Source organism: Lolium rigidum, chromosome 3 (assembly GCF_022539505.1).
Source record: "Lolium rigidum isolate FL_2022 chromosome 3, APGP_CSIRO_Lrig_0.1, whole genome shotgun sequence".
NCBI lineage: Eukaryota > Viridiplantae > Streptophyta > Magnoliopsida > Poales > Poaceae > Lolium > Lolium rigidum.
This window is the reverse complement of record NC_061510.1, coordinates 300,129,005-300,140,777: the sequence shown is the minus strand read 5'-3', so window position 1 is coordinate 300,140,777 and position 11,773 is coordinate 300,129,005. Positions and strand designations below refer to the sequence as shown.

General features: G+C 47.0%; 1 protein-coding gene across 1 annotated transcript; it reads right to left on the bottom strand.

Moving 5' to 3' along the window:
- Window positions 1-2,543: 2,543 nt before the first annotated feature.
- On the bottom strand, window positions 2,544-11,357 carry LOC124703619 (disease resistance protein Pik-2-like). The gene is made up of 3 exons (XM_047235844.1): window positions 10,264-11,357; window positions 5,253-5,906; window positions 2,544-4,619 (listed from the first exon to the last, which is right to left on the bottom strand). Exons 1-3 carry the CDS (start codon window positions 11,320-11,322, stop codon window positions 2,817-2,819), a joined length of 3,516 nt encoding a protein of 1,171 aa, XP_047091800.1. The 5' UTR covers window positions 11,323-11,357; the 3' UTR covers window positions 2,544-2,816.
- Between the last annotated feature and the right edge of the window lie 416 nt (window positions 11,358-11,773).

Below are 11,773 nucleotides of genomic sequence, written 5' to 3'. Positions count from 1 at the left end.
ATGAATGGTTTCCTTCGTAGCAGCCTGAAGGTGCATATAAATCAACTGAACGAGATGTGGATCTGTCGAATGTGGAACAATCGTGGAAGCAGCAGTAGGTTGACTTGACTCAAGATGTCCTCAAGTCTTTCTACAAAGAAAAAATGGGAAAATCAAAACACGGTCATTGGGAATCATGTACAAAGACGGGGCTTGGGTTGTCTTATAGCCGGCAAGTCCGCGTGGCTTGCGAGATGATGACGAGTTAACGCGTCCCCACTCGTACGTCATGCAAGGGACAGTAACATTTTTTTCTTTTGAATAGGCAAAGGGACAGTAACATTAATACTCCTACAGAAAAATAGCACCGAGAGCCTGAGGAACATGGGTCCAACACTTAATAGCTGTATGCAAGAGAGATTAAACGGAATAAGTAAGTTATTTAAAAAAAACGGAATAAGTAAGTGAGAAGAGATCTAAAAAAAGTAAGGGAGAAGGCACATAAACGACTTTGGCGCGAATGATGACGGGCCGTTGAATATTCATAACTGCGAACGGGTATTCACGATCTCGTTTTGGAACCGTTCCCCTGGCGGCGCCCTCTCCAGGCGACCGAGGGGGCGAAATCCTAAGTGCGCCGCCGCCCGGACCCCCCTCCTCCTCCGCCCCTCCTTGTCCCCCCCCCCCCCCAGAGGTGACGCCGGCGGAAGGCTGTGTGGCCGGTGAAGGGGGCGGCGGGGATTTCTTCCTCGGCATGTGGTCCTCGCTCCGCAGCGCAGTAGCTTGGAGGCTGGTTGCTGCGTGGCGGCCGCCATGGCTGGGGCGCTGCTCGGCGGACCCCTCCTACTCCACGACCTCGGCCACGGACTGAGGGGGCGGTTGCGGCTGGTGGCCTGGTGACCTCGGTGGGGATCTTTGGACGCCGGAGTGGCGGCTCCGGGTGGTGGCGACGATGTTGTCTTCTTCGCGGCGAGCGGCGACCGTGGGTGGTGTGGGCCCGTGTCCTCGGCCGTGCGGGCGGCGGGGTGGCGGCGAACGGGTGGTGCGATGCTAGGGGCTCTCCATCAGCCCGCGGCGTCAGATCTGGGGAGATCTTCGCCCCCGAACGAGGAAGCTCGCACTCTCGGCCAGATCTGCGCGATTGTGGCCAGGTGGTTGGTGGTGGGGTTGGTCGGGACCGGGGGAAACCTCTAGCCGGCGGTGGCCACGACGTCGTCGACTCCCCTGGCGCCGATTCCCTCCTTGGAGCCTTCGTTGAGGTCCCTTCTCCCTCCCACAACCCCACCCCCCCCGCCATGGGTGAAAACCATAGTTCCTGTTTGGGCGGTGGCAGCATCACGATGTCGTTCCCCTTCTTGAAGGCACCGTCTGGGGCTGCTGGGGTGGCTGGCAAGGTTCTTCTGTTGCCGGTGGTGGTTCTTGGCGGTGCTTCTTGCGCGGCGTCGAGCCAGGTCTGAAGGTTGCTCCGCAAGTTTTGGTCTGGTGGTGGTTGCTGCTTTTTGTGACGATCCTCTTGATGCGCCTTCGTTCATCAGCGTGCGTCCTCTGGACGGTGATGTGGGTGGCAGTGGCCGTGGCGTGGCTTCTGGTGCGGCAGCTCGTCTTGGTCTCTCCTTAGATCTTTGGGTAGTCTCAGTGATGGTGCGTTCTTGGGGGAACCTCTCTGCCTTCCGATGGTGCGGTGCCCCGTGATCCGGGGCGAGAGGGAAGGGATCCCTCTTCGGAGTCAGAGACCATGTGTTGGCCTCCTTTCGCTCTTGTGGCAGAGATGCAAGTAGTGTGCATGTGGATGATGCTCCCTTCTGCCCTTACTTCTCCTCGTGTCGGCGTTCGAGAAGACGTTGGACACGGCGTGTCAAGCGAAGCTCCTAGTTTTATCCTTGCTAGCTTGTTTAGCTGTGTCCTATATGCTATGTTTGCTATATGCTATGTTTGCTATGTATGCACTCTGTATCTGTCGGTTTCGTGAATTTATTAATTTAAAGCTGGTTATGTATGCACTCTGTATCCTCCGGGATCCTCCCGTTTCCCCAGGCCAAGATGGATGCCCGACCGACGGATCTGGCCGGCCAAACCACCACTTTTCCCCTGGCCGGCCAAACCTCCCGTTCATCAGGGGAGCTGGTTTCATCAGATTCCACCACGTCCAGAGCGTCCACCCACCATCTCCATCTCCATCCACAGACCCACCACGTCAATATCCCCAGTTAAATCCCTTTGTTACTTGGAAGATAAATCAGGTATGTATTGTTTTTACTTCTTCTCCTGACGATGCAAAACAAGCATACTCACAACTAATGTACTTTTCTGACAGATTATAAAGCTCAACGTTCGCACCCGTCCATTTGGTGAAACTTATGCACCAACATATAAAGTACATTAAAAAGGTTGCAGAAAAAAATCTGAAAATAATTTAGCATGTAGACACAACATATATTTGCAATGCTATGAAAGAAAACTTGATCGAAACTTAGACAGATCTTGAAAAATAAAAATAATAAATTTAGCTCCCCAACTAGAAATAAGTACTATTTAAACATGATTTATCTTTTTAGTTTGTGATATGTGCGTGGATCTTGAAATCGAAATTTTGTGGCATTGTAGATCTATGATGTATCTACCTCCATAAACATATTTTTTACAGTATATTTGCATGTATTTTGTAGGTTGGTGCACAGGTTTCACCAAATAGACAGGTGCATAGGATACGTCCTCGGTTGCAGTACATGCTAAGTTGAACTCAGGATGGAAAAAGAGTGAGAAGAAAAGGTAAGAAAAATTAACAGAGACAATGTCCATTCAGAGATCAGTATCCATGACCATCAGGACGAACGTGGTTATGCCTCCAGCTTCAGAGTCGGTTTCTTTAGATGACCGTTGAGTTGGATCTGCAGCTCTTCCTTCAGCTTGTCGTCACAGCAACCCTTCAGCAAGACTTCCTTCAGTTGAGATAGTTTCTCCAGGCCGGAGAACTTCACCGAAGACCCATTGCAGCAGTGAGCCTTCAGCAGCTCAAGACTTCTCATTGTGTTTGCTCCAAAAGTAACATCTAAGTTGGAGCTGAAAGCAATCTCGAGGACCTTGACCTTTTCATAAGTGTGCAACTCAAGGCCATTCTTTTCGACACAAAAATCAAGCTTGCTATTTTGGAGCTGCTTGATACGAAGAATGCATAATTTGGGTAGACTGTGAATGAGCTCTATGTCAGTCTCTGTCAATAGGGTCATCTCCAAATCCAATTTTGTCAGCTTGCTATCCTGGCTGATCTCTAAAACTGGCAACTTCTCGACAGGCCCATGCAGTTTGAGACTCTGCAATGTCTTCAAAGGCAGCAATATGCCAGCCAAACAACCTCGACTGTCCTTGTCCAGCTGCACTGACAAGGATTCCAAATGGACATGACCTGAGATTGCAGAGAAAAACGTCTTGCTGTTTCTCCTGTTGATGCCGGACACTCCAAGCTTGCGCAACTGGGTCAGATCTTTGAGCTCTTTTAGGATTACATTCCCACCTGATGCTCCGATATTGACAACACCAAACGTGTGCAATGCTGTCAGTTTGTCAATCCCTCCGGGCACAATAACACCAACTTGGTGGCAAGGTCCGCAAAATTTGGTTACTGAAATACATGATGTTGATGATTGCTCTGCCTGAACGGAGGTGCCGGCACGGATGTACTGCAACTTTTGCAGCCTGGTGATGCTCCTTGGCAGCTTCCCAATAGAGGTGCCCCTGATATCGAGAGTCTGGAGTTGCTGCAGATGAGCAAATGAACTTGGCAAACGGTGGATCTCACTACATCCACGCAGTGAGATGAACTTGAGACGATGTAGTTGCTTCAGCATCTCCTCGAGATCAGCATCCTCTACGCCAGATGCATCCTCTAGATCAAGCACCCGAAGAAGCTTCATGCTTTCGGAGACGAAGAATTGTTTCCAATTCCCAAACACAGTCAATGATCGTAGCCTCGAGAAGTCCATGCTCTGAAACACAATCTTGTCCCTGTCCCAGCTATCCCTTATGATGAGGTGGCGACCGGTCCTTTGGGTGGTCACATTGCAGCTGCCCTCCAGCTCAAAGACAAGGTTCTCCTCCATCCGCCGTGAGACAATGTATTCACGGATGAAGCCATTGACACGGCATGAGATCATCCTTGTGTCACCCAATGTGGTGGTGGTGACTAGCTGTGGTGGTTGCTGGATTATGCTCAGATCGAGGAGATTGGAGAAGAACACCTCCCCATTTTGCTCTGCTGATTTGTCTTCAGTGTCCCGACAGTAGCCCTCTGCAACCCACCGCCTCACCACACGTCTCCGCCGAGTGTTCTGATCTCGGGGGAAAAGCGACATATAGAAGATGCACGGCTTGAGGGAATCTGGGCAACTACGGAAGTAGGAATACATCCAACTGAACAGGCCCCGCAGACTGTCATACTCTGGGTTGGTTTCCAGTGTGTGCATGAATCTGAGATTGGTAGAATCCACAGTATCCATTAGTGTGACTGTTTTCTTGGCCAATACACCAGCAATTGCAACTATTACTTCTGGAAGCCCGCCACACTTGAGAATAAGTTCATCTAGCTTTGCTGCCTCTTCTACCCTGAGATCCATCAAAGGGGACAATGGGTTCTTCTTTCGCACCTGTTGGTCAAACAAATTAAGAACTGACATTCTTAGTATTGTAAAGACAAATTACATTTGATTTTGATGTTTCAGTTGCAAAATAATATAGCTAGCCGTGGACACGAACATATTAAGTACACACATCAATTCCAGATAATAATGCAAAACTAGAATGATATTATTCATTGAAAATGTGTAAATAATACAAATGACAAAATGCTAAGGAAGTAAGGAAAATACCACTATTTACTTGCTACCAGAGGCATCATACTGTTATGTAAACTGATAAAAGTTCTTTTTAAATACATTTAGAACATTGTTATGTCAAACATGATCTACGAGCAACTTCTATGGCAATAGCCAATAGATGTCCAGTTTTGTAGAGCTAAGATAGTACCTGGTCTTATGCAATTTATTAATCTCTCTTTAGAGTGGAATATCTCGAAACTGCACCCACTAAAGCTGAATATATCTTAATATTCAAATTTTAAACAAACAATTAGCACTTGGTCTTATGTGTTTTCTTGATCACCCTAAGCAAAGCGATACAAAATGAACTGTTGCACAAGGACTTACATTGTAACAACACACATGCATGAAATCAGACAAAAGAAGTTGGAACAGAGAGAAGTTTCTTGTGAGTAAACACACCTCTTGGTGGAAGAGCTTAATGGCTGCATCTGCTTTAAGACCCTTGACATTAAACACAAGATCTTCCTTATCTGCGCAACATGTGGCGATGCTTGCATCAGTTGTAATAACAATGATAATACTTTTAGAGGATCTAGACAACAAGGCAGCTTTTATCAAGTCCCATTCTTCCTTGGACTGGAGATCATCAATAATGACGAGGCAATTATGCTGTTCCAGAAGATCACGACACTCTTGAATAGGGTTTTTGAATCTTATTGTTCCATGGCGTGCAGCCTCCTGGGCTTGAAGTGATTTAGAATGAAAATCCAGAAGTAAACTCCGAGAGAAGTCCCTTAAATTGAATGGATGGGATACTTCCACCCAGCGACACTTCTCATGTAGATTAGAAAGAAATCTCTCGCAGAAGAATTGTTTTAGAAGAGCTGATTTTCCAACGCCAGCTATCCCCCAGACAGATATAACCTGCAAAGATTCTAAGCGTGCCCTGGTTGCATATTCACAAAGCTCTTTCATTTCTGACTCACGTCCAGTGATAGAGTAGTTCATCATCCAGGCAGGGGTTGCATTGTTTTCAGAGGTGAGAACTGTGTCAGCTCTCACTCCATGCTCTGCTGGTACCTCTTTGTCTTTCTCTTTCTCACCTTGAGATCCCTGAAAATAGGAGACCCAAGTAAAATTGATGAGCACAGGTAGGCCCCACACAATAACATCTTAAAGTGGAAGTAAATAACAAGAACTAAATAACATAAAACCATAACTGGTCCACTTTTGATCATTCATTTCAAATCTAAAGGTGACCTAAGTTAGTTCAACTAACAACTACCTTAGAAGTTAGAACAAATGGTTAATTGGTGAAAGAAGAAACATGGAATTTAAGGGGGAAATAGTTGTTGTGAAACAAGCACATAGATGGTGTGCAAGCCCAACATTTATTAGAAGGCTATGGAAAGAAGTGTAAAGAGATGTTACCAGAATCGATTTCATCCTCTTCCACTCACTTTGCTTCCTTCTCATCTTTCTAGCAATAATAAAGGGTTCATAACTCCTGTGGGAAGTGCAGGGATTCAGTGTTATTTACACTTCCTTGCTTCAACAGGAGGTGACCCACAATCTGTCCCCCTTATGCTATGGGAAGCCATGGTAAGCCAGTGCCATAGGCTATTGATAGTTTCACCAACTACTAGTTGAATGCCCTTATTACTAATTTGAAAGTTGGGTTTTGGTGTTATTAGTTTATTTGTAGTTCTTTTGCCAATAGTCAAAACCTTTGTCTGAAAATCTTATGTTCCCAAATGAAAGTTCATTTACTTATGGAGTTAGAGTAAGTAAAAGCCTATTGGTTGGAAGTTGATGCCTTTTTACAAACTGAATTTTTTTGGTCATTTCAAATATTTGATTACTAACAAACAAAATCCACCTTTATCAAGTTCCAGTTGCGCCCGGATAAAAAAAAAGTTTTCCAATTGCACCACATATGATTTACTGGTCAATTTTATGACAAATAATATGTGTTTACATGATCAACTCTAAAATATACTACAGACTTGACTCTTTCTCTTTTGCTTGTTGTCCTATAATTGTGGCAGTGAAATGTGCGCATTTGTACAACGACATCAAAGTCTTTTTCCCAAGCAAGTTGGTGTAGGCTAGATATGAAACCCAGCAGAAATAAAAGGAAGCCAAAAACAAGAACAAGATAAAAAAATAAAGTAAGCAAAGATTCTGGCACATGGACTGATCTCCATGGAGTCCTATCAAGAGCCAAGACTTTAGGTATTCCAATTCCTCAAGTCTCTTTTTACCGCCTTCACCCAAGTCAACTTTGGTCGTCCTCTATCCCTTCTAGTCTCCTCCATACTCCTTAGAATTCACTGGAGCTTCTCGATGCCTCCGCTGGATATGTGCAAACCACCTTAGTCGGTGTTGGACAAGCTTCTCATCGATCGGTGTCACCCTAGCCTATCGCGAATTACCTCGTTCCTAATCCGGTCCTTTCTTGTATGGCCGCACATCCATCGTAGCATGCGCATCTCTGCAACACTCATTTGTTGTATGTCTTGCTTAGTTGGCCAACATTCTATCTCATATAGCATTGCGGTCTGACTGCCGTCCTATAGAACTTACTTTTTATACTTTTGTGGGACCTTCTTGTCACATAGGATACCAGATGCTTGCCGCCACTTCATCCACCCTGCCTTGATCCTGTGGCAAACATCCTCGTCGATATCTCCATTGCTTTGCAACATTGATCCCGAATATCAGAAGGTGTCCCTCTTAGGCATTATTTGTCCTTCTAATCTGACATCTCCGTCTTCGCCACCAACACCACTAAAGTTGCATCGCATGTACTCAGTCTTGGTTCTACTAAGTCTAAACCCCTTCGACTCCAACGTCTGCCTCCATAGCTCTAACTTCCTATTCACGCCGGCCCTGGTTTCATCTAGTAGCACCACATCATCTACAAAAAGCATACACCAAGGAATATCTCCTTCTATATCCTTGGTCGCCTCATCCATCACCAAGGAAAACATGTATGGGCTTAAAGCTGACCCTTGATGTAGACCTACCGTGATTGGGAAGGTATCGGTCTCACTATCACCTGCGCAAACACTTCTCACAACACGGTCGAAAATATCTCTGATGAGGGTAATGTGCTTTGTTGGGCCTTTGTGTTTCTCCAGCACCGACCACATGACCATCCTTGGTATCTTATCATACGCCTTCTCTAAGTCGATGAAGACCATATGTAGGTCCTTCTTTGGCTCCCTATATCTCTCCAAAAGTTGGCGAAGTAAGAAAATCGCCTCTCGAGCATAAAACTGAATTGGTTTTTAGTGACATTCATCACTCTCCTCAAGCGATGCTCGATGATTCTCTCCCAAAGTTTCATAGTATGGCTCCTAAGTTTAATCCCTCGGCAGTTACTACAACTTTGAATATCTCCTTTAGTCTTGAAGATAGGTACTAATATGCTTTTCCTCCACTCTTCGGGCATCTTGTTTGACCGAAAAATGTGGTTGAATAACTTAGTTAGCCATACTATTACCACGTCTCCAAGGCTTCTCCACTCCTCAATTGGGACATCATTAGGGTCAAGGGCCTTTGCTCCTTTAATCCTTTTGAGGGCATCTTTAACCTCAAGCTCTTGGATGCTCCGCACAAAACGCCTATTGGTGTCATCAAAGGAGTCATCCAGCTTCAGCATATATAGTGCCCTCGTTCCAATCATTGAATAACCCATCAAAGTACTCCCTCCATGTATTCTTGATCTCTTCATCTTTCACTAGAAGTCGATTAACCTCATCCTTGATGCACTTAACTTGGTTGAGGTCCCTCGTATTCCTCTCACGAATTTTCGCCATCTTGTAGATATCCTTCTTGCCTTCCTTTGTGCCTAGTCTATCATATAGCTCAGCATAGGCCCACTCCTTTGCTCCACTCATAATTCGCCTTGCATTTTTCTTGGCCTCTTTGTACTTCACCATGTTGCTTGTGCTTCTATCGTGGTGCCAACTCTTGTAACACTCCTTTTCCTTGATAGCCCTTTGTACATCCTCATTCCACCACCATGTGTTCTTAGCTTCCGGCTTCTTACCCTTTGTCACTCCAAGCACCTCCCTAGCTACCTTTCGGATGCAAGTACCCATCCTCACCCACATGCTATCTGCATCTCCCTCTTCGTCCTATGGTCCTTCCATGATCATCCTCTCCTTTGAGCTTCCACCACTTTGTTCTTGTGATTTTGATGCCTTCACCCCACATCACACGAGCGTGAAAACGTAAGTCGGCTACCACAAGCTTATGTTGCGCCACAACACACTTCGCAGGGATCACCTTGCAATCCAAACAAGCCCTCCTATCTCTTTTTCTAGTGTGGACAAAGTCAATCTAGCTAGAGAGTTGGGCACTAAGTGAGATTGCCTCTTCCTAAAGAAGGTGTTAGCGACTAATAAGTCATAGGCTACCGCAAAGTCCAGGATTTCTTTACCTCCTGGTTTGTGTCGCCATACCCGAAGCCTCCATGCACACCCTCAAACCCTATGTTAGTTGTGCCCACATGGCCATTGAGATCTCCTCCAATGTAGACCTTCTCATTTTCCGGTACACTTATAACGACATCCTCCAAGTCCTCCCAAAATTGTCTCTTAGTGCTCATGTCGAGCCCAACTTGTGGGGCATAAGCACTAACAACGTTTAGGACAAGGTTCCCAACAACTAGCTTGACTAGGATGATCCTATCTCCCTTTCTCCGAACGTCCATTACTCCATACTTAAGGCTCTTATCTATAAGGACGCCTACGCCGTTCCTAGTACCCGCTAAACCTGAATACCAAAGCTTGAAGCCTGTATTCTCGACTTCCCTCGCCTTTTGACCCGCCCATCTAGTCTCCTGGACACAAAGGATATTTACACGTCTCCTAATCACAACATCCACTAACTCCCGCAACTTCCCGATCAAGGATCCTGCATTCCAACTACCCAACCGCAACCTATTTTCCTCGGCTAGCTTCCTTGCCCTTTGCATCCGTCGAGAGAGATGCAAAAACCCTTGCTCACTTAACACTACATCCGGGCGAAGATGTAGCGTGACACTAAGGCGGTGACGGCTCAGCCCTTTCTCATATAACACCACATCCGGGTTCCGATATGGCGCGCCACTAAGGTGGTGCGCCCAACCCTTGCTCATTTAACATCACACCCGGGTTTCGATATGGCGCGTTGCTGAGAGGGTTATCCCCAACGAATTTCTATTGGGTTTCATATCCATAGGAATCCATTTCGAAAAAAAAATATCCATAGGAATGGTTGGTTTTTAAGTTGGCTTGCCAAGCCTAACACAACCATTCTCCTTTACCCGGGCTTGGGACCGGCTATTCCTAAAAGGCATAGGCGGAGTTACAAATGTGCACATTTATAACTAAACTAATTAACAAAGAAGACGAGTAAAATATAATTTAAGGTACATATTAATTTTGCTGAATCCAATTGTTGATGCTCTAGGCTTTACCTCTCTGAAGGCATAAACCGAGTGATCGGTGGAGAACTGCTTCAGCTCCAATACTTGATATGTGTGCCCCACGCAGACGCTTGCTATTTCGGATTGCTGCGTCGACACAATGATACAGCTGCCTTTGTTGCTGGGAATGAACATTCTGATAGCATCCCAATCTACAATGGTGGACACATCTTCTAAGACGATGATGTACTTCTTGCTGTCGAGATCCTTCATGAATGTTTCCAGATCGTCTTGAGTGGCCTCCATCATCTTCAGTACTCCTACACGGTTGCTCGATCCAGGTTCTTTGCAAGAGTTTGCATAGAACTGAACCTTCAAGCTCCGGATGAACTGCAGGGGGCTGAAAGGATGCGTGAGCTTCACCCAGGCACGGCAGCTGAAGTTTTGGCTAATTTCTGGATCCTCGTACGCCTTTCTGATGATGGATAGCGTGCCGAGATCGCCGCCCGTCCCCCACACCGAGATTACCTGGAGACCGTCGTCTTTCTTGGTGATGAGCTGGGTGAGATCCCCATGCTGCCATTTGGCGATGTCCGTGGCCTCGACGAGCATGCTGAACGCCGCGGCTCCCATGGCGGCGCGCGCCGCCGCGGGTGGCTGCTGCTGCACGACGGCGGGCTTGGAGCCGGAGTCGCTGATGAGGCTGTAGCGCGCGTTCCTGGAGCTCACATCCTCGACCCGGGCCTTGAGCTGCCGTATCTCGGCGATGGCCTCGTCGAGCGGCTGGGTCGCTGCCGCGATGAAGGACGGGAGCATGCGGCGCCACCACTGGGACTTCTTGTCGAGGTGGAGGACGAACTCGATGCAGTCCTCCACGTCGTAGGCGAGCTCCCGGATCTGCCGCACCCAGGTCCGCACCACGATGTTCCGCGTGCGCTCGTCGTCGGCGAGCTTCAGAAAGGACTGCATCATTTGGAACTCGCCGGTGATGAACACCAGGTCCCGCTGCGCGCTCTGCCGGAGCCTGGAGTCCTCCTCGATGGCCGACTGCGCCTTGGTCAGCGCCCCCTCCACCACCGATTTGGCCAGGCCGACGGCGAGGTCCGCCATTGCTGCTGACTCGGTCGCTGCTTGCTTATCTTGCTGGGTGATTGATTGCTGTGTCCGTGTGGTCTGTAGCAGAGGTGCATCGACTGAGCACCATGGGATGGGATTCTTATGGGGAACACTAGAGCAGCTACCAACAGCAAAGTTTTGGACTTTTGGTGATTGATTTTTTGAAAGAAGACTTGCTGGAGCTGTGTAATGCGTTGACTCGGAGTCGTCTAATCCTTCCACACGGACAGGGAATCTACCTTTCTACCCTCCAGAATTCCTATGATTTTTCTTTGTTTTTAAGAGGAACTGATGATGTATGGAGTTTTTAGTTCATGGTGAAAACCATTGATTTAACCTTGTGGAAGGCATTGAAGTTGTTTCTCGGAGCTTCTCTTTTGGGATCTTTTACGACTAAATCTAGCAATGAACGAAGACGACTTGCTCCTTTCATGAAGGTGTTACT

What these genes read in the sequence shown, in the direction of transcription:
- LOC124703619 (XM_047235844.1), bottom strand. Translation starts at nt 11,322, where the DNA reads ATGGCGGACCTCGCCGTCGGCCTGGCCAAATCGGTGGTGGAGGGGGCG. An exon ending in CGGTTTATGCCTTCAGAGAG is followed by an intron (nt 5,907 to 10,263) that starts GTAAAGCCTAGA and finishes TCCTATTTTCAG; the next exon opens with GGATCTCAAGGTGAGAAAGA. An exon ending in TTAAGCTCTTCCACCAAGAG is followed by an intron (nt 4,620 to 5,252) that starts GTGTGTTTACTC and finishes TTTGACCAACAG; the next exon opens with GTGCGAAAGAAGAACCCATT.